Below are 27836 nucleotides of genomic sequence, written 5' to 3' on the forward strand. Positions count from 1 at the left end.
AGGAGTCCCAGTATAGGTAGGTAGGTGCTCCAGTAGTTAGGCATAGGTAGGAGTCCCAGTATAGGTAGGTGTCCCAGTATAGGTAGATAGGCATAGGTAGGTGCCTCAGTAGTTAGCTAGGCATAGGGAGGTGTCCCAGTATAGGTAGGTGTCCCAGTATAGGTAAAAAGGCCTAGGTAGGTGCCCCAGTAGTTAGCTAGGCATAGGTAGGAGTCCCAGTATAGGTAGCTAGGCATAGGTAGGTGCCCCAGTAGTTAGCTAGGCATAGGTAGGAGTCCCAGTATAGGTAGGTAGGCATAGGTATGTGTCCCAGTAGTTAGCTAGGCATAGGTAGGTGCCCCAGTATAGGTAGGTAGGCATAGGTAGGTGCCCCAGTGTAGGTAGGTAGACATAGGTAGGTGCCCCAGTATAGGTAGGTAGGCATAGGTAGGTGCCCCAGTAGTAAGCTAGGCAAAGGTAGGAGTCCTAGTGTAGGTAGGCATAGGTAGGTGTCCCAGTATAGGTAGATGGGCATAGGTAGGTGCCCCAGTAGTTTGCTAGGCATAGGTAGGAGTCCTAGTATAGGTAGATAGGCATAGGTAGGTGCCCCAGTAGTTAGCTAGGCATAGGTAAGTGCCCCAGTAGTTAGCTAGGCATAGGTAGGTGCCCCAGTAGTTAGCTAGGCATAGGTAGGTGCCCCAGTATAGGTAGGTAGGCATAGGTAGGTGTTCCAGTATAGGAAGATAGGCATAGGTAGGTGTCCCAGTAGTTAGCTAGGCATAGGTAGGTGTCCCAGTATAGGTAGATGGGCATAGGTAGGTGCCCCAGTATAGGTAGGTAGGCTTAGGTAGGTGTCCCAGTATAGGTAAATGGGCATAGGTAGGTGCCCCCTTAGTTAGCTAGGCATAGGTAGGTGTTCCAGTATAGGTAGATAGGCATAGGTAGGTGTCCCAGTATAGGTAGGTAGGTGTCCCAGTATAGGTAGATAGGCATAGGTAGGTGTCCCAGTATAGGTAGATAGGCATAGGTAGGTGCCCCAGTATAGGTAGGTAGGTGTCCCAGTATAGGTAAATAGGCATAGGTAGGTGCCCCCTTAGTTAGCTAGGCATAGGTAGGAGTCCTAGTATAGGTAGGTAGGTGTCCCAGTATAGGTAGACAGGCATAGGTAGGTGCCCCAGTAATTAGCTAGGCATAGGTAGGTGTCCCAGTAGTTAGCTAGGCATAGGTAGGAGTCCCCGTATAGGTAGGTAGGTGCCCCAAGTAGTTAGCTAGGCATAGGTAGGAGTCCCAGTATAGGTAGGTAGGTGTACCAGTATAGGTAGATAGGCATAGGTAGGTGCCCCAGTATAGGTAGGTAGGCATAGGTGTCCCATAAGTTAGCTAGGCATAGGTAGGAGTCCTAGTAGTTAGCTAGGCATAGGTAGGAGTCCCAGTAGTTAGCTAGGCATAGGTAGGAGTCACAGTATAGGTAGGTAGGTGCCCCAGTAGTTAGCTAGGCATAGGTAGGTGCCCCAGTATAGGTAGGTAGGTGTTCCAGTATAGGTAGATAGGCATAGGTAGGTGTCTCAGTAGTAGGCTAGGCATGGGTAGGTGTCCCAGTATAGGTAGATAGGCATAGGTAGGTGCCGCAGTAGTTAGCTAGGCATAAGTAGGTGTCCCAGTATAAGTAGATAGGCATAGGTATGTGCCCCAGTATAGGTAGGTGTCCCAGTATAGGTAAATGGGTATAGGTAGGTGCCCCCTTAGTTAGCTAGGCATAGGTAGGAGTCCTAGTATAGGTAGGTAGGTGCCCCAGTAGTTAGCTAGACATAGGTAGGTGTCCCAGTATAGGTAGATAGGCATAGGTAGGTGCCCCAGTAGTTAGCTAGGCATAGGTAGGTGTCCCAGTATAGGTAGATAGGCATAGGTACGTGCCCCAGTATAGGTAAATAGGCATAGGTAGGTGTCCCAGTATAGGTAAATAGGCATAGGTAGGTGCCCACTTAGTTAGCTAGGCATAGGTAGGTGTTCCAGTATAGGTAGGTAGGTGTCCCGTATAGGTATATAGGCATAGGTAGGTGCCCCAGTAGTTAGCTAGGCATAGGTAGGTGTCCCAGTATAGGTAGCTAGGCATAGGTAGGTGCCCCAGTATAGGTAGGTAGGCTTAGGTAGGTGCCCCCTTAGTTAGCTAGGCATAGGTAGGAGTGCTAGTATAGGTAGGTAAGCATAGGTAGGTGTCCCAGTATAGGTAGATAGGCATAGGTAGGTGCCCTAGTAGTTAGCTAGGCATAGGTAGAAGTCCCAGTATAAGTAGGTAGGTGTCCCAGTAGTTAGCTAGGCATAGGTAGGATTCCAAGTATAGGTAGGTAGGTGTACCAGTATAGGTAGATAGGCATAGGTAGGTGTCCCAGTAGTTAGCTAGGCATAGGTAGGAGTCCCAGTATAGGTAGGTAGGCATAGGTAGGTGTCCTAGTAGTTAGCTAGGCATAGGTAGGAGTCCCAGTAGTTAGCTAGGCATAGGTAGGAGTCCCAGTATAGGTAGGTAGGCATAGGTAGGTGTTCCAGTATAGGTAGGTGTCCCAGTATAGGTAGATAGGCATAGGTAGGAGCCCCAGTAGTTAGCTAGGCATAGGTAGGTGTCCCAGTATAAGTAGATAGGCATAGGTATGTGCCCCAGTATAGGTAGGTAGGCTTAGGTAGGTGTCCCAGTATAGGTAAATAGGTATAGGTAGGTGCCCCCTTAGTTAGCTAGGCATAGGTAGGAGTCCTAGTATAGGTAGCTAGGCATAGGTAGGTGTCCCAGTATAGGTAGATAGGCATAGGTAGGTGCCCCAGTAGTTAGCTAGGCATAGGTAGGTGCCCCAGTAGTTAGCTAGGCATATGTAGGAGTCCCAGTATAGGTAGGTAGGTGCCCTAAGTAGTTAGCTAGGCATAGGTAGGTGCCCCAAGTAGTTAGCTAGGCATAGGTAGGTGCCCCAGTAGTTAGCTAGGCATAGGTAGGAGTCCCAGTATAGATAGGTAGGTGTCCTAGTAGTTAGCTAGGCATAGGTAGGAGTCCCAGTATAGGTAGGTAGGTGTCCCAGTATAGGTAGGTAGGCATAGGTAGGTGTCCCAGTAAAGGTAGATAGGCATAGGTAGGTGCCCCAGTAGTTAGCTAGACATAGATAGGTAGGTGTAGAATGGAGAGATAGAGAGGAGCCAGCACTGCTAATGGGGTAATTTATTTCAGCAGATAAAAACAGTGACACTTACAATCAGCGTGGTCGGATGCAGAGCGGGAGGGTGGGCGCCAGGTCTATGTCCCCCTGCGGACGTCCGTTTCGCGCTACAAGCGCTTGTTCACCGCAATGGGGAAGAGTAAATTACCCCATTAGCAGTGCTGGCTCCTCTCTATCTCTCCATTCTACATCTACATGTCTACAATTATCAGCCTGTGCACGCTTCGAAAGGGGATTTAATTGTTACAATCATATGCTGATTATGGTCAAGTCCAGACCCTTGCTGTTATCCTAAGAGTGCTGAAGATTCATCTGCTCTCTACTTCCATAGATAGGTAGGTGTCCCAGTATAGGTACATAGGCATAGGTAGGTGCCCCAGTAGTTAGCTAGCCATAGGTAGGAGTCCCAGTATAGGTAGGTAGGTGTCCCGGTATAGGTAGGTAGGCATAGATAGGTGTCCCAGTATAGGTAAATAGGCATAGGTAGGTGACCCAGTAGTTAGCTAGGCATAGGTAGGAGTTCTAGTATAGGTAGATAGGCATAGGTAGGAGTCCCAGTATAGGTAGATAGGCATAGGTAGGTGCTCCAGTAGTTAGCTAGGCATAGGTAGGTGTCCCAGTATAGGTAGATAGACATAGGTAGGTTCCCCAATAGTTAGCTGACTGTGATGTAGAGGGTCAAAGTTGACCATAATGGCGCACTATGGGGGCGAACCGAACTTCCGGAAAAGTTTGCGTTACATGGCGAACGCGAATCACCGGAAGTTCGCCTGGAACCGTTCGCCGGCGAACAGTTCGGGCCATCTCTACTACTGGCACACATCACACCTGCTGGTGCTGCATTGCCCTGCTCCTGCTGCCTGTGCAGCTCCCACCGCCAGGCCAGGGTGCCACAGGCCACTGATACCACCTATATTTAACCCAAAACACAATTGCTGCGTAATTTTTTGGAGGTGTCTTGGCTGAAAACTGTCATGTCCCAGTTGTGCGGTTGGACTTTGGACACAATGTGGGCTGCACGACCGCTGTCTGGAACCTAGGTCTAATGTTAATTGACAGTAATTTTTTTTTTTTTGGGGGGGGGGGGGGATTTCTAGTCCCCACATCATCAATTAGTGTTCCCCTTTACAAAATAATGATGCTACATGCCTCATATAGCCTAAAAAAATTTTTTAAAAGTAATTTAAAGGCCACTTCCGGTTTTTCTATCCAGATATCCGAATTTGCCTGGATATCCCAGATACTAGGGTCGGATATCCGATTCGGATTGGACATTTTTGAAATCGGATATCCGACCCCGGATCGGATATCTGGGTATCCGGATCCGGGTCAATCCGGAGTTTGAAAAGTGGTATCCGAGCACTCCTGAAAGCCATTTTGCTATCTTTTACTGTAGCAGGTATGTACGGTAAATCTACAGTATGCCAACTGTGGTCAGAGTTAGCTCTTAGTGTCCAGTATTGTGTCTGTGTGAAAGACCTTGTACACTGCTTGTCTGTTGACAACATAGCCTATGTAACATCTTGAATTGCAGCCACCCCACATTGTACATAAGAAGGCCTAAAAAAAAACCCAAACTTTTGCTGGCCAAATTTGTAACTCATCCAGTAGACTTCCTCCCACATTGGGTGGACTGTTGACAATAATGCTGTTGTCATCTAATCCGCTTGCAGGTTTAGGATGCCTGGTATAGCATGTACTATGAGTGAAGATATCACACTTAAGTGGGACATGTATTTTTCCACAATGCTGCATGCAATATGAAACCTGTTTATCAGAAATGTATCAGGTCTTGTATAGTTGAAGCGGACCTGAACTCAGAACTTCCTCTCTGCTCTAAAAGATATGCAACAGCATAATAGCCTTTAAAGAAAAATATTTCTTTGTTACAGCTGATTCAAACCCTGAAATAAATCTGCAGTTTGTCTACTTCCTGCTTTCATGGAAGCAGGCATATTGTTAACATCCTGTGTTGACCATTTAGCTTCTCTGGTGGGAGATCAAATTACAACTTGTGATTAGTCACAGATTAGGGAAGATCAGATAGGCAAAATTTTCTAAATACATACAGGGTGCATTTCTCTGTTTTTCTACTGTCCTGTGCAAGAGTTCAGGTCCACTTTAACTGTAGGAATTTTCCAAATATATTTAAAAAGTATCATGTGACTATGGTAACTTTCAATAAAACGTTTTAAGAAAAAATAGATTATATGTTATTCTATATGTATATCAACTTGTCTATCTGCAGAGAACCCAGGTCTGATAAAATGGTGGTTGATGTCCTTAAATCTTATAAACACCAGCATCCGTTACTAGAAGCAAATTGTTACCGTGTTGCCTGTATGTTGTCTTGGGCCAATAAAATGCCCTCTTCCATTTTTTCAGTTTATTGGTGTCACTTTCCTTATCTGGTGTTAGGCCTGGAACCCACTAGCAGTACGTTAATAAGCTTCTACTAAGCAGTTGTGATTTGAAAAGCTCTTGCTAATGTAATGCTATGGGTGTGATAGCACTTGAGCGATGTGATTTTATAAAAATCCCCCATAGCATTGCATTAGCAAGAGCTTTGTCAAATCACTAGTAGTTAGAAAAGGCTGCTAGTGATTTGAGCCCTTAGAGCTCTAGGCTCTTATCTGGCATCACTAATGGGAAGGACCGCATTAAATTGTGTGCCTTGTTAAAATATGTACCCTGAAAAGTAAGCGTGCAATGGATATTACCCATTGAAGTTGTGAACTAGGACCATCAGAATGTTTGTACAGTGAAGTTAAAAGAACCCAAAATCTGCCTGGGGCACCAGAGCAAACATAAGCTGGGGAGCCCCCTCCCCTCCCTGAAGGTTAGTCTCAAGACACCTTACACCACCGAAACCCACGGAGGCATGCACAGCCCGGGACAAAGCCCCCCAACACCCAAGGCTGAGACACCGAAGTGCGCCCCTCATCCCTCCCACCCCAGCCATCACACACTGATTGCTATTAGACTAAGAGGGACCCCAACCCCTTAATCTCTAGTTATCTGGCTTGCAATCACTGCCATGTATCACCTTTTTTTTATTTATCTCTAGAATGATATAGCTATAGAATGATAGCCGAGTGAGTTGTGCGCCCCCTCCTACACTGCTCCCCGAGGCTGGAGTCTCTCTCGCCTCGGCCCGGCCCTGGAGGCATGTACTATATCTGATTCCTCATCAGCCCAGTTGCCATGATTTCCTCTGCCTTGCTCCTTTCTTCCTGGTGGTGAGATGCACGCACCGCGGCGACAGCAGAGCACCTCCTTCCTCCTTGCTGGACGTACTGGTGTGATGTCAAATGCCTGCTACCACGGGGAGAGCACTGCTGCGGGCATCCACAGTGCATGCATTTTTACCAGCAGGAAGGAAGAGGAAGACGAGGCAGAGGAAACCATGGCAACCGGGACAGCATGGAATCGGGTAAAGTATATGCCTCCATGTCGCAAGCTACAGTACCCAGCGTCCCGCTGCACCACAAATTTAATTTTGAAAGGGGTGACATGCTGTAGGGGCCCTATGGACTTGGGGGCCCAGGAGCAATTGCCAACTTTGCCTTTATAAACTCCGGCCTTGGTTATGGCTAAAAGCTGGAAAACAGTGACTGTCCTCAAGGGTGGACTTACACTTTTTGTGCCACTAGGCCAAGTATGTTGTGGCTCCCCTTTCATGTACAGCAGCGCTCCTCCCATTCCATGGGCAGCCCCCTCTTCCATGTGTATCATCCATGTACAGCAGCCCCTTTGTTTCATGAAGCTCACTTCAGCATCAGTTTTCCTTTTTATGTGTTGCTCCCCATTTTCAGCCTGCTCTTTCATATGTAGCGATCCCTCTTTCATGTTTAGGTGCATTTTTAGTTTGCAGCCACCTAAGTTCCTGGCCTTTGTGGCCTTTCCGGAAATCCAGCCCTGACTCTCCTGCCGAGACGACCTAGAACAGGAGCAAGTAGATCAGATCAGTTGTCAAGTAGTAAAAGTTATAACCAAGCTTAAATAATCCATAGATTGTGGGGCACTTTAACCACTTAATGACATGCTGACTTATAAAAAGGTCCTGCAAGAGCCTCTTAATGACTCCAGGACGTTTTTATAAGTCAGACAGTGCTGGTTGCCGCTATGCGCGTGCACGCTCCCCTGGTTGCACGTGCATCCCCGTGCACGTGAAAATAGTGAAAAAAAAACCACCCAAAAAAAAAATACACCTTTATTTCCAAATGATATCTTACCACCATACTTTGTACTAGGGACATAATTAAAATCTTGTGATAACCAGGACAAATGGGCAGAAAAAATGTGTGGGTTTTATGTACAGTAGCAGTGTTTATATTAAAACCATAGGGGGTGAAATTGGAGAAATAGTGTATTTTTTCCTTGTATTTCCCTTTAAAATCCATAGAAAATGAAGTAATTACTGAAAACAAATATCAACCCCAAAAAGCCCAATTGGTGGTGAAAAAAATAAGGTATAGATCATTTCATTGTGATGAGTAGCGATTAAGCTATTGGCAAATGAAAGGGATGAGCACTGAAAGGTGAAAATCGCTCTTATCCGTTTAGGTGAAAACCGCCTTGGGGTGAAGTGGTTAAATTTTTATGATGGACACAAAACTGGGGAGACCTTTCATTGATAGTCTGTAAGTTGAAGCTGTTGAGAGAGTTGGAAGGACTATGTTGGTAGTAAATGTCAGCAAAGATAATAAAATGAACCAAAATACTTGAACATAGACTGGTTTAACCACTTCACCACTGAGGGGTTTTACCCCTTGAGCACCAGAGCAATTCTCACCTTTCAGCGCTCCTTCCATTCATTTGTCTATAACTTTATCATTACTTATCACAATGAAATGAACTATATCTTGTTTTTTTCGCCACCAATTAGCCTTTCTTTAGGTGGGACATTATGCCAAGAATTATTTTATTCTAAATGTGTTTTAGTGGAAAAATAGGAAAAAATGTGGGAAAATTATTATTTTTCAGTTTTTGGCCTTCATAGTTTTTAAAGGGACTCCGAGCTCAGAAAAAGAAGGAAAGTTGTACTCACCAGGGGCTTTTTCCAGCCCAGTGCTGGTCGAGAGGTCCCACACCGGCGTCCTGGCTCCTCTTCTTCACCCCGCGCTCCTCTTCTTTGTTCGCGCATGCGCAGTACTTTCACGCCGGCCGCCGTGATGACGCGAGGCGGCCGGCGTGTGACGTAATCCGCGTCATATGCGGAAGAAGCAGCCCGACACTCGGGAGAGTGTCGCCCGGGCTGCGGCCTGCCAGCCATTCCGGAGCGGGGAGAAGGAGAGGAGCCAGGACGCCGGCGTGGGACCTCCCGACCAGCACTGGGCTGGAAAAAGCGACTGGTGAGTACAACTTTCCTTTTTTTTCTGAGCTCGGAGTCCCTTTAAATAATACATGCTACTGTAATTAAAACCCATGAAATGTATTTTCGCATTTGTCCCGGTTATAAAACCGTTTAAATTATGTCCCTATCACAATGTTTGGCGCCAATATTTTATTTGGAAATAAAGGTGCATTTTTTTCAGTTTTGACTCCATCCCTAATTACAAGCCCATAGTTTATAAAGCAACAGTGTTATACCCTCTTGACATAAATATTTAAAAAGTTCAGTCCCTAAGGTAACTATGTATTTTTTTTTATTGTATTTTTTTTTTAATTACAAAAATAAATAAATTGGGGAGTGTGGGAGGTAATGAGTTCATTTTTAATGTATAACTAATGTATTTGTATATGAAAAATGCTTTAGGGTGTAGTTTTACTATTTGGCCACAAGATGGCCACAGTAACTTTTTGTTTATGCGACCTGCAAGCGTACAGGAAGTACGCTTGCAGGAAGTTCAGGGAGGCTGGGCAACTTTTTTTTTCACAATGATCGCGCTGCTTCTCGTAGAAGCAGCTGATCATTGCGGGGGGGGGGGGGGTGTTTAATCCACGAACGGGAAAGGTTTTTCCCGTTCATTGATCTCCGGGCGAGCGGGCGGCGGCATGCACGAGCGCGGGGGTGCGTGGGGAGCGGCGTCAGGTACAGATTTCTCTGTCCCTTGGTGGTAACTGGGTGGAAAAAGGGACGGAGAAATCCGTACCGCTGGGGGTAAAGTGGTTAAACATCAAGTTTCAAAACCAAACACCTGTAGAAGCACTGAGGTGTAAATCCTGAAATAGGCACACAGAGTTGTTACTTTGGCAGGGTCAGATATAAAGCTTAAAGCTTGTAATCACAGATTTGGTATTGGCAGAAATACCGCAAAGTTAGTAGTAGGTCATTGTCACCTAGAGTTAGCCTAGAAAACTCATGTTTTTCTGGAACTAGGTTTTGAATGTTTTAGAGGCAAATCCTATAAGGCTAGGTTCCTACCTGTGCTTTTTTTTCAGATTTTTCTCTCAAAAAATTTGCAATGATTTGGCAACTAATGGTAGTGAATGGGGCTGTTTCCATACAATGCGAATTTTCGTACGTGTGAAAAAATTCTGAAGTCCTGCATCATTTTTTGGGCATCACGTACAATGCTTTGTATAGGCAATTCATAGCAAAGTGATTTGTGCGAAAATTTGCATTAGATCCATGGTTACAGGAAGTTGTCAGCAATCATGACTAAGCTGTTACTAGGCAAATTGTAACATTTAGCTAATGCAAATTTTCACGTACGAAATTTTGCATAAAAACATGTAAAAAATTAACATGCATATTTTCACCAAGCAGAAAAATCTTATAAGATTTTTTTGCAGGTGAAAATTTCATGCTACAGTGGAAACGTAAGTTTGTGTCTTTAAAAAGCAAATTTGGGCTTGTTGACACTGTGTGTTGCTGTAGTTTTGATGCATTGCACATAGTGTGCGATCCACATGGTAACATGAAAGTCCATAGGCTTGTTACCATTCACAGTACTACTGCACATTCCCATGCGTTGCAGGGTTATGCGTCGAGGAACATTTTACTGCACGACGCACATGGGTTCCTGATAGGTTATATTGTGTTACAGCTGCCAACGTCTGCACTTTAATGCACCTCAACGGGCATTCCGTGCAATGCAAATGCATGCATGAAATTGTGTTTGTGCATGCGTTTTGTAGTGTGAATGAGTCCTTTGTGTTGAAGCGGTTTAGGTAATTGTGAGAACTAGGCCAGTTAGAGAGCAGGGGCAGCTAATGGTAATTCTAATAGTAACACATTTATTCAATAAGGGCGCCAGGATAAAAGGGCATGGAGTGAAGCCAGAAATTTTAAAATATCAGCTACAACGTTTGTATCGTTTCTTTATCTGACTTAAAATAATAAATATGTTAAAATAACGGTATTAAAAAGGGCGCGGAGTGAAAACAAAATTGCAAAATATCGTCTATAACAATGAAAATGAAGAAATATTTAGTCGTAAAGAGTGGTAAGAGCTCAAAGTAATCTTAGGTTTGTTTAATACTATGAACCAAACAGACATGTGTGAACGAGTCATGTTCCATGGATAGTGACAACGTATGCGCTGTCACAGTCCACGGCACTGTTTAGTAGTGTGGATCTAGCCTTAAGGATTATACACACACACACTATCAGGCCTTGTTCACATTGCGTTGCGCTCTCGCCCGCGCTGAGCAATTATTTAATTTAATCACACTGCTCTGCGTATTATAAGCACTTTTGTCAGCGCTTTAGCAGAGCAATTATCTAAATCACTTCCTGACATCAGTCTGGAATTGATTACTTTGCCCCTGGAAATTGCTGGAATTGATTACTTTGCCCCGCTGGGGAAATCGCTATACAAAGCGCTTTTTCAAGCGCTTTGCGATTTCACTATACTTTCCATTCGGGGCAAATCCCCCTGAAAATGCTACATGCAGCGCTTTTGTCATCAAGCAAACGGAACGCCCCAATGAGAACTATCTCATTGGAAAGCATAGTGTAAGTGCTTTTAGAGCGATTTGTACAAGTCGCCTGTGCTTAAAAATTCAAAAAAATGCCTCTAGTGTGAAAGAGCCCTTAAAAGTGTCGCCTGTCAGGGTATGTTTGATCCTGCTGGCTATGCTGTGGGGAATAGGCACTGAACAAACACCATGTCAGTTGTCACACGCTAAGTAGATGGGAGAAAAGAAACTGCTTGGATTAAGATGTAGCAGTTTCTGATGGGCTGGGTGGACAGGGCAACAAGGTGTTTGTCTTCTGCATAAAGATTCAACATGTCATATCTTTAAAGCGGACCTGAACGTATAACTTCCCCTTTACTCTGAAAGATAAGTAACCGCATAATAACCACTACAAAAAATACATTTATTTTTACAGCTGATAGAAATCCTACAATAAATCTGCAGTGTGTCTACTTCCTGCTTTCATGGAAGCAGACATAGGGTAACATCCTGTGTTTACACATTAGCTGCTCTGCTGAGGATTGAGGAGATGCCTGTGCTGACACAGCTCAGAGATCAAATTACAGTTGTGATTTGTCACAGATGAGGGGTAATTAGACAGGCTACACTCTCTAAATACATAAATGGTGGATTAGTCTGTTTTTCTTGATTCCTGTGCTAGTGTTTAGGTCCAGTTTAAGCGGCTTCATGGGACACCTGTGCACACAGTGGATTCTCATCCAAAACTGCTCAAACAGCCACCTAGGCAGAGTTTCATCTAGAATGTGTATTACACATTAGGGCTGGAACCCACAGGAGCGCTTTTGGCAGCACTGCGATACGCTAGCAGTTTGCCAAAACGCTGGGCTAATGTTAATGGATGGGGCAACTTCCACAGGAGCGTTTGCGTTTCTCAGAAACGCAAACGCAGGACATGCAGCATTTTGGGAGCGTTGGCGCTTCAATGTAAAGTATTGAACCGCTAGCGGAAACGCTCAGCAAAACCTAAACTGAGCGGTTTTGCTAGCGTTTTGCGGTTCAGCACACTGTAACAAAATGAAAAATAATTCACAGGACCAATCAGGATAAAAACGCAAAACGCTAGGCACCCGCTGGGGAAAAAAAAAATAATGTTGCAAAACACGACCAAAAACGCGCATGAATCCGCTTGCAAACCGCTCAGACAAAACGCTAGCGGTTGCGTTTTGCGTTTGCGGTTTTCAGTGGGTTCCAGGCCTAAAAGTTTGGGGTAAAAAATAATTGTCAGATTGAGGGACTTAAACAGTCTACCAGTCATAGTGTAATATCTGCCACACCCCCCTCCAAATTTGTCCTTTTGGGATATGGAGGGACACTGAAGTACTACCCTGTTTAAATATTTGTAAAGACAAATTAGCACATGCCAATGTAAATATCAGTTTGTACATTTTCATGAAATGTTAAAATTGACTGTTTCTTAAAATGTAGTTAAAGCTTGTAAACTCAATAGCCTTGCAAATAGACAGAAATGTTAATTAATTAAGTTAATTAGTTAATTAAAAATGTTTTTCTCACAATAGAACCCTTTTTTTTGGAGCATTGTTGGTGGCAGAATCCATATGAGGGATACCTGGGGACAGTACTCTGAGGACAGTGGGAGCTTGTACTAAACACAGAGATGATGGTGGTTGGGAGAATGACCTCTGTCTGAGACACATCTCTCTACTGCTGACTGCAGCCGTTTGTGCTTTGTCCATTATCCTGATTAGCCAGACTGGCAGCAGCTTTTGTATGTATTATATGTAAATAGAGGACATGATGGTTCAAAAAGTTGCAGATCTTTTACCCTTCATAGATGTCTTTTTTTCCTTCATAGATGTAAATTTTTGTCGGTGTTTGCCCATTGTAAAATCTGTCCTCTCCCTGATTTACATTCTGAAATTTATCATATGGTGATATTTTTAATGCTGGCAGGTGATGTCAGTGGAAGTAGCTGCTGCTTGCTTTTTTGGCAGTTGGAAACAGCTGTTATTTCCCAAAATGCAACAAGGCTCCCACAGTGTGATGTCAGCACCATGGTCCTGACATCACACTGTGGGAGGGGTTTCAGCCCAATATCAGCCATACAGAGCCCCATGAAGATACATTTGAGAAAAGGAAAAGATTCCTCATAGGAAAGGGGGTATCATCTACTGATTGGGATGAAATTAAATCCTTGGTCACGGTTTCTCTTTAATAAGCCGCATTTGGTGAATGGCGGTGCCCATATTCCCCCGCGGATAAGGTTAGGTATGGAGGGTTGTCTTTAGAATTTGGTGGGAGGGGTTTAGGGTTGAGACTGTACACACACTCAATGTTGCCCGGGACCCAATCCATTGTGGCAACATTGCAGAGCAGCATCTACAATGAAAACTCCATTATTCAGGTGCAAATCTACCTGAACACCAACATTTCTTGCCATTTATATTCCCTGTAAACAGAAATGCTAGTCACATGACTGCCATGGCGACCTTTTAGATTCAATAGCATCTGACTAACAACCTGGGCCAGGAATGTCATTCATTCACTGATTGCAGATATCTGATTTCCATATCCGCTTTAAAGGGATACTGTAGGGGGGTCGGGGGAAAATGAGCTGAACTTACCCGGGGCTTCTAACGGTCCCTCGCAGACATCCTGTGCCCGCGCAGCCGCTCACCGATGCTCCGGCCCCGCCTCCGGTTCACTTCTGGAATCTCTGACTTTAAAGTCAGAAAACCACTGCGCCTGCGTTGCCGTGTCCTCGATCCCGCTGATGTCATCAAGAGCGCACAGCGCAGGCCCAGTATGGTCTGTGCGCAATACACTCCTGGTGACATCAGCGGGAGCGTGGACACGGCAACGCAGGCGCAGTGGTTTTCTGACTTTAAAGTCAGAAATTCCAGAAGTGAACCGGAGGCGGGGCCGGAGCATTGGGGAGTGGCTGCGCCAACACAGGATGTCTGCGGGGGACAATTAGAAGCCCCTGGTAAGTTCAGCTCATTTTCCCCCGACCCCCCCCCCCCTACAGTATCCCTTTAAGTCTATAAACTAGGATCTATTACCGTACAAATGAAACTAAATAGTATTTTTAAAAGGAAGTCAATGGGCCCATCCATATTCCTCTTACAGTGGCTTGCAAAAGTATTCGGCCCCCTTGAAGTTTTCCATATTTTCCACATTTTGTCAAATTACTGCCACAAACGTGCATCAATTTTATTGGAATTCCACGTGAAAGACCAATACAAAGTGGTGTACATGTGAGAAGTGGGACGAAAATCATACATCATTCCAAACATTTTTTACAAATTAACTGCAAAGTGGGGTGTGTGTAATTATTCGGCCCCCTGAGTCAATACTTTGTAGAACCACCTTTTGCTGCAATTACAGCTGCCAGTCTATTAGGGCAGTGTTTCTCAACATTTTATTGGTATGTACCCTTTTTAAACCGTTAAACTCACCAAGTACCCCCTAGCATAGTAAACATTATCACAAGTACCCCTTGACAAATATATATTTAGTCATAGTACATGATCATTGGTTCTAAACAATTTCCAAGCATTTACTATTGCTTTTAATTAGCTAAAATACTAATTTGGTGTTGTACAAATAAGATTTATAATTTTCTAAAACTCTAAATTCATTATTCTTGGTTAAGTATAGCAAGCCTGAGTACCCCCTGGAACCATCAGAAGTACCCCCTGGGGTACGCGTACCACGCGTTGAGAACCTAGGTTTTAGGGTATGTCTCTACCAGCTTTGCACATCTAGAGACTGAAATCCTTGCCCATTCTTCTTTGCAAAACAGCTCCAGCTCAGTCAGATTAGATGGACAGCGTTTGTGAACAGCAGTTTTTAGATCTTACCACAGATTCTCGATTGGATTTAGATCTGGACTTTGACTGGGCCATTCTAACACATAGATGTGTTTTGTTTTAAAACATTCCATTGTTGCCCTGACTTTAGGTTTAGGGTCATTGTCCTGCTGGAAGGTGAACCTCCGCCCCAGTCTCAAGTCTTTTGCAGTCTCCAAGAGGTTCTCTTCCAAGTTTGCCCTGTATTTGGCTCCATCCATCTTCCCATCAATTCTGACCAGCTTCCCTGTCCCTGCTGAAGAGATGCACCCCCCCCCCCCCCCCCCGAGCATGATGCTGCCACCACCATATTTGACAGTGGGGATGGTGTTTTCAGAGTGATGTGCAGTCTTAGTTTTCTGCCACACATAGCGTTTTGCATTTTGGCCAAAAAGTTCCATTTTGGTCTCATCTGACCAGAGCACCTTCTTCCACATGGTTGCTGTGGCCCCCACATGGCTTGTGGCAAACTGCAAACGGGACTTCTTATGCTTTCCTGACCGTGGGCCGTCTTCTACATCGTCCTGGCCCTTCCCTTTCTCCTCCCTCCCTCTTTCTCTCCCGCCTCTTTTAGCTTCAGTTTGTTTTTAATGGTTTCTATGTGCAATTTATGCTGGTGACGGGTTGCCTGGGTGCTGGGACGTTAGTCCGTGCCGTCACCGCCCGTGCTCCTAAGCTTTTAAAACTTCTAATACAGTAAGTTTTCTACATGCACCTACATTCAGTGTGCATATGTTTACGCTCTGGAGCTGGACGCTGATTGGCTCGGCGATGCGCCCCGCCTCCCCATGCTTCCCCTCACCTAGTTACAAGGACACCTCACGTCCTCTACACGGGGCAAGCGGGCGTCGTTGGTTGCCATGGAGATTAGGGGGCTTGACTGGCTGACGTAGACGGAAGTGCCGCTGCAGCGTGGGTATGTCATCCACGCCGAAACAGTCCGCCCCCATCTTTTCCCATTGCGGTGAACAAGCGCTAGACGCGCCAAACGGACGTCCGCAGGGGGATCTAGACCTGGCGCCCACCACATCCGCATTGCATCTGACCAAATGCTGACTGTAAGTGATCTTTACTATTGATTATCCTAATAAATATTCTGAATCACAGTGCTGGCCTCACCTTGCCTCCCTCCCTCATACAAGTTTGCTGTTTGCTATTAAGCCTATGCACGCCTTTCCATAGAATTAACACTTACATCCAATACAGCGTATTCAGGTCCAGTCTATATCTCCTGCTGCTATCTTTAAGAGTGCTGGAACTCCACTTTCCTTGCTTTGAATCTTCTTATGCTTTCTGTTAACAATGCCTTTCTTCTTGCCACTCTTCCATAAAGGCCAACTTTGTACTGTGCATGACTAATAGTTGTCCCATGGACAGAGTCTCCCACCTGAGCTGTAGATCTTTGCAGCTCGTCCAGAGTCACCATGGGCCTCTTGACTGCATTACTGATCAGCGCTCTCCTTGTTCGGCCTGTGAGTTTAGGTGGATGGCCTTGTCTTGGTAGGTTTACAGTTGTGCCATACTCCTTCCATTTCTGAATGATTGCTTGAACAGTGCTCCATGGGATGTTCAATGCTTTGGAAATCTTTTTGTAGCCTACGCCTGCTTTAAATTTCTCAATAACTTGATCCCTGACCTGTCTTGTGTGTTCTTTGGACTTCATGGTGTTGTTGCTCCCAATATTCTCCTATGAGGCCCTCACAGAGCAGCTGTATTTGTACTGACATTAGATTACACACAGGTGCACTCTATTTAGTCATTAGCACTCATCAGGCAATGTCTATAGGCAACTGACTGCACTCAGATCAAAGGGGGCCAAATAATTATGCACACACCACTTTGCAGTTATTTATTTGTAAAAAATGTTTGGAATTATGTATGATTTTCGTTCCACTTCTCATGTGTACACCACTTTGTGTTGGTCTTTCATGTGGAATTCCAATAAAAATTAATTCATGTTTGTGGCAGTAATATGACAAAATGTGGAAAACTTCAAAGGGGCCAAATACTTTTGCAACCCACTGTATTTCAAATTCCTACTTTAAAGGGAACCTAAACTGAGAAGGATATGGATTTTTCCTTTTAAAATAATACCAGTTGCCTGACTCTCCAGCTGATCCTGAGTCTCTAATACTTTTAGCCACAGCCCCTGAACAAGCATGCAGATCAGGTGCGCTGACTGAAGTCAGACTGGATTAGCTGCATGTTTATTTCAGGTGTGTGATTCAGCCACTACTGCAGCCATAGAGATCAGCAGGTTTGCCGGGCAACTGGTATTGTTTTAAAGGAAACATCCATATCCCTCTGTTTAGGTTCCCTTTAAAGTGAATCCCAAAAAAGGCAAAAAAAAAAAAAAAATACTCTTGCAGCTAGAACACTCCCCTTGTCCTCAACAGTGCTAGTTTGTCCTTTTATTAGATTGTTCATACAGCTATAGCTGTGTTTGAGGTGAAACCAGTGTGCTTAAGCCTTGTACACAAGATAGACTAATCTCAGTAGAGGCGGTCGGTTGAGACCATCTTTGCCAAGAATCTAGTGTGTGAACAACTGGCTTGGCACATCATTCAAAGATCTAGCATACTGGAGCATTAAACAGCAACTATGCATGATGGTATTAATTCCCTCTTTAAATGTAGCTCAGCTATAGCCTAGTGGCACGTCTGTACAGCACTTGGATGCTGAACTGTGGCTCCAAGGTAGTCCTATGAGCGACAATTATCGTACAGTTGTATGCATTTTTAGTTCAAAAGATCTTCTCCATCACTACACTTCCTGTCACAGGAGCCAGAACAAGATCATCAATTAGTTACCCTAGGCCAGTACCTGGGGCCTAATAGGGGTTAGGGCGCCCACATGCCACTTTCTCTGTCCTGTCTCTCACCTCAGATTGGCTAAAGGACCATCAGGATGATCCAAAGCTACCACCTTGCCTAGGGCCCCATTTCGTCTTAATCCATCATTGACAGGAGTAGCTTTGATTGGCAGTGCCAATATCCTATTATCTTTACCATAATGCTGGGGACAGGAAGTGGAACAACCCATCAGCCTTTTCAAGAGGCATTCTCTTTCAGAGCCACTCGCCAGCACTGTAACCTGTTGATGTTGCATGGAGAAAAAGGGTGATTGGTATCAGCTGGGCTCTTTTACAGCTCATAAAGGGTGAGATGTGTACATTTTCCTTTCCAATTTATGGGTTGTAACCACTCATGCATGGATTTTAACCACCCAAGTGCTTGCTAGCATGCACCTGGGCCCATTGATCCCCCCTCCCCCTAATTACACTCAGCAAGGATCCCCTTCGGGTGGTCCAATCCTCCCACATAAACCCCAGTAATCGGCCCCTCTCCCCATGCTGTGATTGGGCAGCATGGGGGGGGGGGGGGGGGGGTAAATATTCACATCTGGCTAACTACTATGCAGGGGAATAAAGGAGTACAAGAAGCACATACATTACAATGAAAACCAGAGACCAGAAAAAAATCTATATTTCCAAATAATATATTGTCTCCATACGTTATTTTAGGATTATAATTTAAATCATCCACAGTTGCACGTTTTATTTTAAAACCATAATGGCTTAAAACTGAGAAATGATTTTTTTTTCTTATTATTATTATTATTCACATTAAAATACGTATAGCATAAAATAATTATTAGAAAAAAGTACCACCCAAAGCAAGCCTAATTGTTGAAAAAAACAACAAGTTATAGATCATTTAGGTGTGATAAGTAATGATAGTTATTGGCGAATGAATGGGAAGAGTGTGAAATGTAGAAAATTGCTCACTTTTTAGGAGAAATAACCTAGAGTAGTGAAGATCTGCTTCAAACACGGTTTTCAGCATCCATGGAGAGATGAAAACACTTGTGGCAGTGATTTGGTGGAGTCAGATAGTTAGAGTGCAGGTTTTCACTATACATCATCAGGTGATCACATTTACCTGCTGTGAGCTGCCAAATGCGCGGGTCACAAATCATAGCTCTATGCAGGCATCATCTTCTTCCAGTGGTGACCTAAATAACAGATTGCTCATTTATATTTTTCTATGCCTTAAGTAGGACAAAAATATATACTTTTGTGTGATTCTACATAGCCTTTAATCTCTGCAGTAAATAATTGTGTAACTCAAAGAGAAATTCCAACCAAGAATTGAACTTTATCCCAATCAGTAGCTGATACCCCCTTTCCCATGAGAAATCTTTTCCTTTTCACAAACAGTCCATCAGGGGGCGCTATATGGATGATATTGTGGTGAAACCCCTCCCACAAGACACAAGAAAAGTATGTACTCTTGGCAGTTTCCTGTCTGTGAACCTTGCTGCATTGTGGGAAACAATGGATCTGCCTCTATCTTACTTACTTGCATACCATTGCACAGTTAAGCATGCGCATTGCCAGGGATTGTACTGTGTGAGTTATCGGCCAAAAAAAGAAAAGGGGGGGGGGGGGGGTATGGTGAGCTAGAATCCTACTTGGTGAATAATTTTATAAACCTGCATGAATGTACAAAGTAGCTTAAAACTGGGGTTTAAATCTCCTCCTAGTTCTGCTACGATTACAAATGAGCAGAGCAATATTTAAAATAATTTAATCTTTTGCTCTATTTATTCTGCTTTTTAGTTTGCTTGAAATTCACATGAGTGCACTGTAAGGAATAACTTAATACCATTTTAAAGAACTCTATTTTGAAATGGCACATACCTAAAAAAAAAAGACTAAATATTAACGCATACTGAACTGACATTTGAGATATTTGAAATAAACATAGGCACATATAGTACTATAGTACTGATAGTGGCTGGATAGTGTAATGGTTAAGGGCTCTGCCTCTGACACAGGAGACCTGGGTTCAAATCTCGGCTCTGCCTGTTCAGTAAGCCAGCACCTATTTCAGTAAGGAGTTTCTTGGGCAAGTCTCCTTAACACTGCTACTGCCTACTGAGTGCGCTCTAGTGGCTGCCTCGCAAGCGCTTTGAGTCCGACAGGAGAAAAGCGCTATACAAATACTGCCATTACTGCCATTATTACTAAGCCTACTTAGAATCTGCCTGTTTCCACTTTTTATTTATTATGCATTGAAAGAGTCAATAGACCAGGGTTTTCTGCATGCAAGTGAAGAGGTCTAACAGCAAATTGAATGCAGCCTCGGCTGTCCTGAAGAGTAAATAGAAGCAAATTTAGTTTTATTTGGGTGAGCAAACCCTGCTAATAACGAGAACTGAAAGGTTTAACCCATTAGCAGCTTCAATAGAGTTATTTAGTTTGAGGTAAGTGCACTGCTTTTGACCTCAGTCAGCAGAACATGTGCTGTAAATTCTTGGAATGCTTTAATCACTCTCTCTAGCAGAAAATATAGAAACTGAAGACAGAAGTCCTCCGTTATTGTCTTACACTGCCCTTTAGTGAAAAGTGACCATAAATACAAATTACAGCAGTACTAATTAAAAGCAAGAAAATGAAATAAAATGTTGATCCGTGTTACTCAGTTGGATCCCACCACACTCAATGTGAAAGTACCATAGGAATACCATTGCGTTGCGTTGGGATGATATTGTCCATTGCAACGGATCGAAATGGATTCAGTCTGTAAGGACCCTTAATGTTCATTATTCATTTTTCTTGGCAGCTAAATGAACCAGATTGTTCACACTGAAATGGCTGCTCTGCAGACTTCAGGGTTCCAAGCAATTTAACCCCTTAAATTGAAAATAGGAGCATGAGACTAATAAGCAAGACATAATTTAAAAATTGTGTTAATGATTCTGTACTACCTTTATAATTTAAAAGCCTGCTAAAAATGATAGAAGACTTCTTAATGGCATTTTAACAGCATAATAATGATTTTAAATTGATCTGATTTTTACTTGAGGTTACATTGCTCTATAAGGAAATGTCTTCTAAGCAAACCACGTAGCAATAAAGCATATCTGTCTGTCGTTTGTTGACAACCACTGTAGTCATTGTATCAGGCCAAAGCGATGGCTGACAACTGGTTGGGAAACTCATTTGTTCAGACAATCTACTTATCATGGCTTTAGTAGATCAGAACTAGTGAGTTACAATCCACATTTTGGGGGAATAAAACCTGTTTAAACTGGACCTGAACTCAGAACTTCCTCTCTGCTTTTAAAGATAGGCAACAAAATAATACCAGTAACTTTTAAAGAAAAAAATCTTTGTTAGGCCCAGTGCACACCAAAAACCTCTAGCAGATCTGCGAAATGCTTGAGGTTTTTGAAGCAGATTTCAACCTGCAGTGTGTCTACGTCTTGCTTTCATGGAAGCAGACATAGTGTTAAAATCCTGTGTTTACAAATTAGCTGCTCTGCCATGGCACAGGATAGATCAAATTACGGGGGTGATTAGTCACAGATAACGGAATTAGACAGGCTAAACTCTCTAAATACATACAGGGTGCATTTCTGTTTTCCTTCTGTCCTGTGGGAGAGTTGAGGTCCACTTTAAAGACTGCAGTGTAGCATATGACATCATCCGGCAAGGCTTTAGAAATTGCAATCAATTTTTTTCGATTTAGAAAAAAAAAGTCCCTGCAAAATGAGTCCAGGTATAATTATAACACACATTTCTCCAGCTATGAAAATTAGCACAAGGCAGAGAAATTAAAAGGCAAACTAGGCCTAGCAGTGCATTTGAAGTTATAACAAATATGCTTGAATCTTTGCTGGAAGCTCTGTTCATATTGATTGAAAAGGGCAATTCACTAGATTGCTTCTTCTTATCTGGTAGGAGTTAAAGCTCTCTAATGAAAAGACCTATTTATAAATTGATTTTACATTTGTTGAAGCCATGAAATATGCTATAACCACCCCATCCACCCACCTTTTTTACATGTACCAATTTCTTAAAGTTCTGCTCTGCAAACATTGAAACTTCTCATTTTTCCTTACACATTTTACACAATATGTATCATTTTATCTCGTGTTGTCCAATATGACCTTTAAAGGGCTGATTTAACAATGTTTAACACAAATCTATGTGGAGAGGAAGAGTTGGGTTTTTGTAGCCTCAAAAGAAGGAGCAATTGGCAAGCATGGTTACCTACATTTCTGTTTAAAGTAGTATTATACTTTTTAAATTGAAAATGTCACAAACTACTCGTAGCAACATAAAAGAACATTTGAAATTATTCTCAGGTGTTCCCTCTCTGTAAAATAGTTTATTTTCACTGCAGAGTGCAGTAGAAGCTTGCTTATTTCTGGTCATCGGCAAAGGCAAGAATCTCCCTGTACCTATGTCTTCACTCGGCCCCCTCCCCCTCTACTGCTGAGCTGATTCAGCTGTTACCAGAGAGATGTGTCTATTCAGTAGAGAGAGGGGAAGAGTCGAGACACATGCACAGGGATGTCATGCGGCTGCTGTACACGCTGGATTCACACTAGATTCTCTGACGAGGCAGCCTTTTTCGGGCGCCATGGCAGAGTTCAATCCAGCGTGTGTAGTGGTGCTTAACTTTAGGTGTTCATCCTGCTTGAAAGCCAAGCACTTGTCTATCCACACTTCTCTTTGGGAGCTGGAGTTCATGCAGGAAGTGCAGTTGGTGTCATTAGGCCCTCTTCCAAGTGCCAGGTTTATACTTGATCAGTTATGTGATTATATCTAGCTCATAGGAATGGCCTACTGATGTAGACTTTTTCCATTTGGATATCCAATTTCTTAACAGAAAGCCCAAGAAACCGCACTAGACCATATAGAATAATGAAAGTAATTTTACTTATACCAATTCCATGATAAAAACACTATAAAGCGGGAGCATATGGTAATAAAAGGTTGATAAATTGTAATCATCATATTAGTTCAATATTGCGGAAAAAAACCCTCAAAAACAGTGAAGTGCACGTGCAATAAACCCTGCAGAGGGAAATCACATACCGGTATAATGGTACATAAATACAAATCTGTTGCTGTAAAGTTCCAAGTACTAAAAATGTAAAAAGACTCCAAAAATGGAGACACATGAGATCAAATAAACATCAAACCAAGAAAAATGGAAAACTTCCATTTTGTTTTACATTTAGTTTTAGATTTTTCTTGGTTTGGTGAGTCTTTTTTGTTTTTTGAGGATTTTTTTTTTTTGCATCCCCCCAAGTAATATATTTGTGTAATCCTACTAGGTTGCGTACATTATAAGGTGATTGCAATTTATTATGCACTGTCATGTGCAATATAGAACTAATATGATTATTACAATTTGCCTACCTTTTTATTATGTTGCTGTTTTTAAGTGTTTTTATCATCGAATTGGTATAAATGAAGTTACTTGCATTATTCTATACAGTCTGGTGCGGTTTCGTGGCCTTTCTCTCCAGAGATTGGATCTACTATATAATTTGATGGTGCTTCTCCAATCAGTTAATCAGTTTTCCAGTTTGGATGGGAGAATAGACTCCTGTTTGGAGGTTTCCTCAGCTTTTGGGTAAGCCAGGCACCTTTTCTGCTGACAGGTGGTGGCACTGGCACAGGTAATCCTTACTATCTAACATGGAGACACTAAGGCACATGGTACACAGTGACATTTCCATCAAAGGTTGCATATAATGGGTGGTATGGTTTGACGTTGCTTCAGTTTGCAAAATAGTGAATAATTTAGTTTATGCAGTTAGTATAAATTGCTGTGAACTTTCCTTAATTTAAGCCAAATCAGATATACACAGAATGGTATTTTACACATGCTGGACCGAAACAAGAGAATCAAGCCTCGACCAGAGAGGTTCCAGAACTGTAAGGACTATTTTGACTTGGTGATCACCTGTGAAGAAAGAGTCTATGATCAAGTAGTTGAAGGTAAGAACGTTTTTTGATGTTACCTGTATAGTCCAGTCTGCTTTGCTTTAGTAGCTTGGTTATCCATTCCTACATATTGCAGTTACTAGAATGTACATATTGCAGTTACTAGAATGTACCAGAAATCACTAAGGAGCATTTTATGATAGTGATTTGTTACACAAAACCCCAAGCAATTGCTGAAGCGATTTGGAGGAATGCGATATTGACCCTGCATTCCTTCAATGGAATCGTTCTGAAAATGCTTCACATTTGTGATTTTGGAAAAACACAAAGGCCACAATGGAATCACTGCCCTAGACTTCTATTGCCCCCACACTTTTGGAACACTTTTTCCTCGAAAGCACTCTAGTAAGGCCCCAGCCCTTGGTCAAGAAAAAGTAATTTCCTGAGGTTAACGGCAGCTGCATTTGTTTAGCCTATTTCCACTCTACATGAGGGGGCTTGGTTATCAGGCACCAACTCTAAAGACTTTACATTTGTAATCTCAGAGACATGTTTACTTCAACAGTGAACCAGCACTTCCTTCTGATTACAGCTCATTAAGGTGGAGTACTTAAAGAATGTAAATATTTAATTATAATCAGGGGGCATATCTGAGTAACATAGAGCCTATGGCAAACACTGAAATTGTGCCCCCTCCTTCTTGGTCAGAGCCCATTTCTTTCTAAGAAGGGCATCCCTTCTCGCGTACGTGTGTTATGGTTGCCTGTGTTTTTGGTCTCAGGATATTGTTGAAGTTACTTTTTTGAAAATATCTCTTCTTATTCCCTTTCTGTCCTCTTTTCTAACACTAAGCCAACTGTGCCCTACATACATAAATTAACCACTTGAGGACCCACCCTTTACCCCCCCTTAAGGACCAGCGCTGGTTTAGCTGATCTGTGCTGGGTGGGCTGTGCAGCCCCCAGCACAGATCAGGGTGCAGGCAGAGCGACCAGATCGCCCCCTTTTTCCCCACTAGGGGGATGATGTGCTGGGGGGGTCTGATCGCTCCTGCCTGATGGGTGTTGCGGGGGGGGGCACCTCAAAGCCCCCCTCCGCTGCGAGATTGATTCCCTCCTCCCTGTCCCCCCTGGTGATCTGGGCTGCACAGGACGCTATCTGTCCTGTGCAGCCAGTGACAGGCTGTCCCCTGTCACATGGCGGCAATCCCCGGCCGCTGATTGGCCGGGGATCGCCGATCTGCCTTACGGCGCTGCTGCGCAGCAGCGCGCCGTACAATGTAAACAAAGCAGATTATCTCCGCTTGTGTTTACATTTAGCCTGCGAGCCGCGATCGGCGGCCCGCAGGCTATTCACGGAGCCCCCCGCCGTGAATTGACAGGAAGTAGCTGCTCACGCGAGCGGTTGCTTCCTGATTAATTAGCCTGCAGCCGGCGACGCAGAACTGCGTCACTGGTCCTGCAGCTGCCACTTTGCCGACGCGCGGTATGAGTGCGCATTCGGCAAGTGGTTAAGTAGCCATGTTTTCCAGATAACAGAATACATTTGATATGAGGTCTGAGTGATGAATAGGCGTCGGAGTAGGCATGGCCCTGCAGCACAGGGGCAAGCATGGCGCCCATGGTGCTGTGGTGCCCATGACATGAGCCATGCCTGTACCCCTCTAGATACGCCTCTGCTTATAATATCCCATGATAGGAAATAAAACTTTGTTTTAATGATAGACATAATAAAACATGCAAAAAGAACCACAATACATTCACTTGAGGCCGATTTTGCATCTATTTTTGCATTGCGATGGGAATGCGATGCTCCTAGCAAAATGGATACTGTACCACGACAACATAGTGTGAATCAGTCTTAGCGTGATTGCACATTAAGCACATTGCGGTACATTAAACGCAGTGTGGTTCATTAAAACGCAAGTTGCAACCGCACAGCAGTGCACTGCAGTAGTCCCACAATGGGCTTCTTCACATCAGACCCACTGGCTACGCTGTGCGTTCAGTTCAGCCGTAGTAATGCGAGCCAAGCTGTGTGCTACTGGATAACGCACGTATTACGGCTGTGTTCCATATGACCGGCTTTGAGGTACTATGCATTACGTGGAGATCCCAATCGCATTGCAACAAGTTCAGTGTGAACTTAGCCTTAATATTTCTATTTCGTCATGATGCTACCGTGTAGCATGACCTCATGATGACGTACATCTACAGTAATCTTTTTTTTCTCCTTTGCAGACCTAAACTCTAGAGAACAAGAGACGTGCCAACCTGTTCATGTCATAAATGTTGATATTCAGGATAATCATGAAGAAGCCACATTAGGAGCTTTTCTAATCTGTGAACTTTGCCAATGTGTAAGTCTTCTAAATTATACATGATTTGTTTTTCTGTTAGTTTTTTAGTAAGATCCACAGAAAAAAGCGCACAAAATTTGGTTGGCACTAGATGAGCAGACAGGCAGATCCAGGGGGTAGCAGGTGGACAATCTGTGCCTCCGGATAGAAGATATTGATACAACCAGTGAGAATGAAGAAATAAGTATCCGGGCACCAGCCAGCAGTAATGCTTAATTCACACCTTTAATTCCTCCACCTGGAATTCCAAACATACAATACATAGTCGGCCGACTGTATGTATTGTATGTTTGGAATTCCAGGTGGAGGAATTAAAGGTGTGAATTAAGCATTACTGCTGGCTGGTGCCCGGATACTTATTCTTCATTCTCAATAGTATTTTAGTAAGCAAACAAAAAACCCAAAAACAAACGTTAAGGTTTGGATTATTCTTTTTATTTTTTCTATATTAATGGAATGGAACATTCTGTATTCTTGAAACAAATTTCCAGTTGGGGATGTTGAGATGTGGGTGGCATATAGTTGAAATTAAACAAACAAAAAACTAAAACTTTATTGTGAATGGGAGCCTCTGTGCATGAGATCCGGAGGAGGGATTATATTCAGGGCTGGTTCTCTCATGAAGCAAGGTGAAATTCTTGCATCAGACGCAGAGATTGCAGGGGCAGCATGTTTGTGCTGGGTTTACACTAACCACATGCCGTCAGAGTAGGAGGAGAAGCAAGAGGAGAGTGAGCGAGGTGAAGAGGTCATCATTGGGGAAAAGCAGCTTGTTGTGCTGTGTGAGGAGTCGGACAGTGAGTGAGGAGGGGGGAGGCAGGAGAGCAGCAGTGTTTCATTTGACTTGAACATCAGATGGGAGGAGGAGGGACTGCTGCCCTGACTGAGGAGGAATGGAGTGGCTGAGAGTGAGCAGTTTGCATGTCAGATTCACAGCCAGCCAGTGTGCAATTGTGTTGAGCTGCAGCATGTCATGTGAGAACATTAAATGAAGCGAGTAAATTGTCGGGTGCTGTGTGCGATCATTCCAAGTGGGGGGGGGGGCGCATCCTCACAAGTTTGTCTCAGGCAGCAAAAAGTACAGAACTGGCCCTGATTATATTACCATACTCTCAAGAGAGAGACTGGTAGAATCCTTACCTCTGCACACCGCCGCCATCTTGTAGATCACATGACCAGAGGCTTTCCTTTCACGTCTCTGTGACGCTCATCATTGAAACCTGACTTTCCAGTATTTTTTGCTTTGGGACTCACAAATTCCTTTTTAAAGCATAACTAGAATGCTTTGTCCTAAAAATCAGGTAAATCAGGAAAAGTTTGCTTTTGTAGGAACAAAAACTTTTTCTCCTAGCATAACTTATATCATGATCCTGATCTGTCCCTCCCTCCATCTTGTCCGTTCTTTGTTTTAAAATAGTAAAAAAAAATCTTGGCTATTCCTGTTCAGTAAGCCAGCACCTATTCAGTGAGGAGACCTTGGGCAAGACTCCCTAACACTGCTAGTGCCTATAGAGCGCGCCCTAGTGGCTGGAGCTCTGGTGCTTTGAGTCTGCCAGGAGAAAAGCGGGCCATAAATGTTTTGTGTTTTGTCTATCAACTATTCTTTTTTGTTTTCATTGGATTTCTCCTGGTTGGTCTGTTCTCTTCATACGGCTTAAAACATTATTGGCATGTGATCATGTGATCAAAACAGGTCCTCCTGTATATAACTCTGAAAGAGGTATTCTATTTTAAAGTCCTCTGAAGGACAGTAACAGACATTAAAAACTCTATGTACGCTAAAGCCCTGTGTAATATTTACGTGCTATGAGAAGTTCTAGTGGTTTGCTCTTAGTTCTTTTTTTAATAGATCACCC

The 27836-nt window shown here is 43.5% G+C and overlaps 1 protein-coding gene across 1 annotated transcript in view; it reads left to right on the plus strand.

The window, feature by feature from the left end:
* SSU72 (SSU72 homolog, RNA polymerase II CTD phosphatase) overlaps positions 1-27836 on the plus strand; it is a 115229-nt gene that overhangs the window by 84784 nt on the left and 2609 nt on the right. Inside the window, exons 3-4 of the mRNA XM_068240581.1 lie at positions 23536-23675; positions 25862-25980. Of these exons, the coding sequence (XP_068096682.1) occupies positions 23536-23675; positions 25862-25980 (259 nt within the window). The remainder of the gene's footprint in view (positions 1-23535; positions 23676-25861; positions 25981-27836) is intronic.

Source organism: Hyperolius riggenbachi, chromosome 6 (assembly GCF_040937935.1).
Source record: "Hyperolius riggenbachi isolate aHypRig1 chromosome 6, aHypRig1.pri, whole genome shotgun sequence".
Taxonomy (NCBI): Eukaryota; Metazoa; Chordata; class Amphibia; order Anura; family Hyperoliidae; genus Hyperolius; species Hyperolius riggenbachi.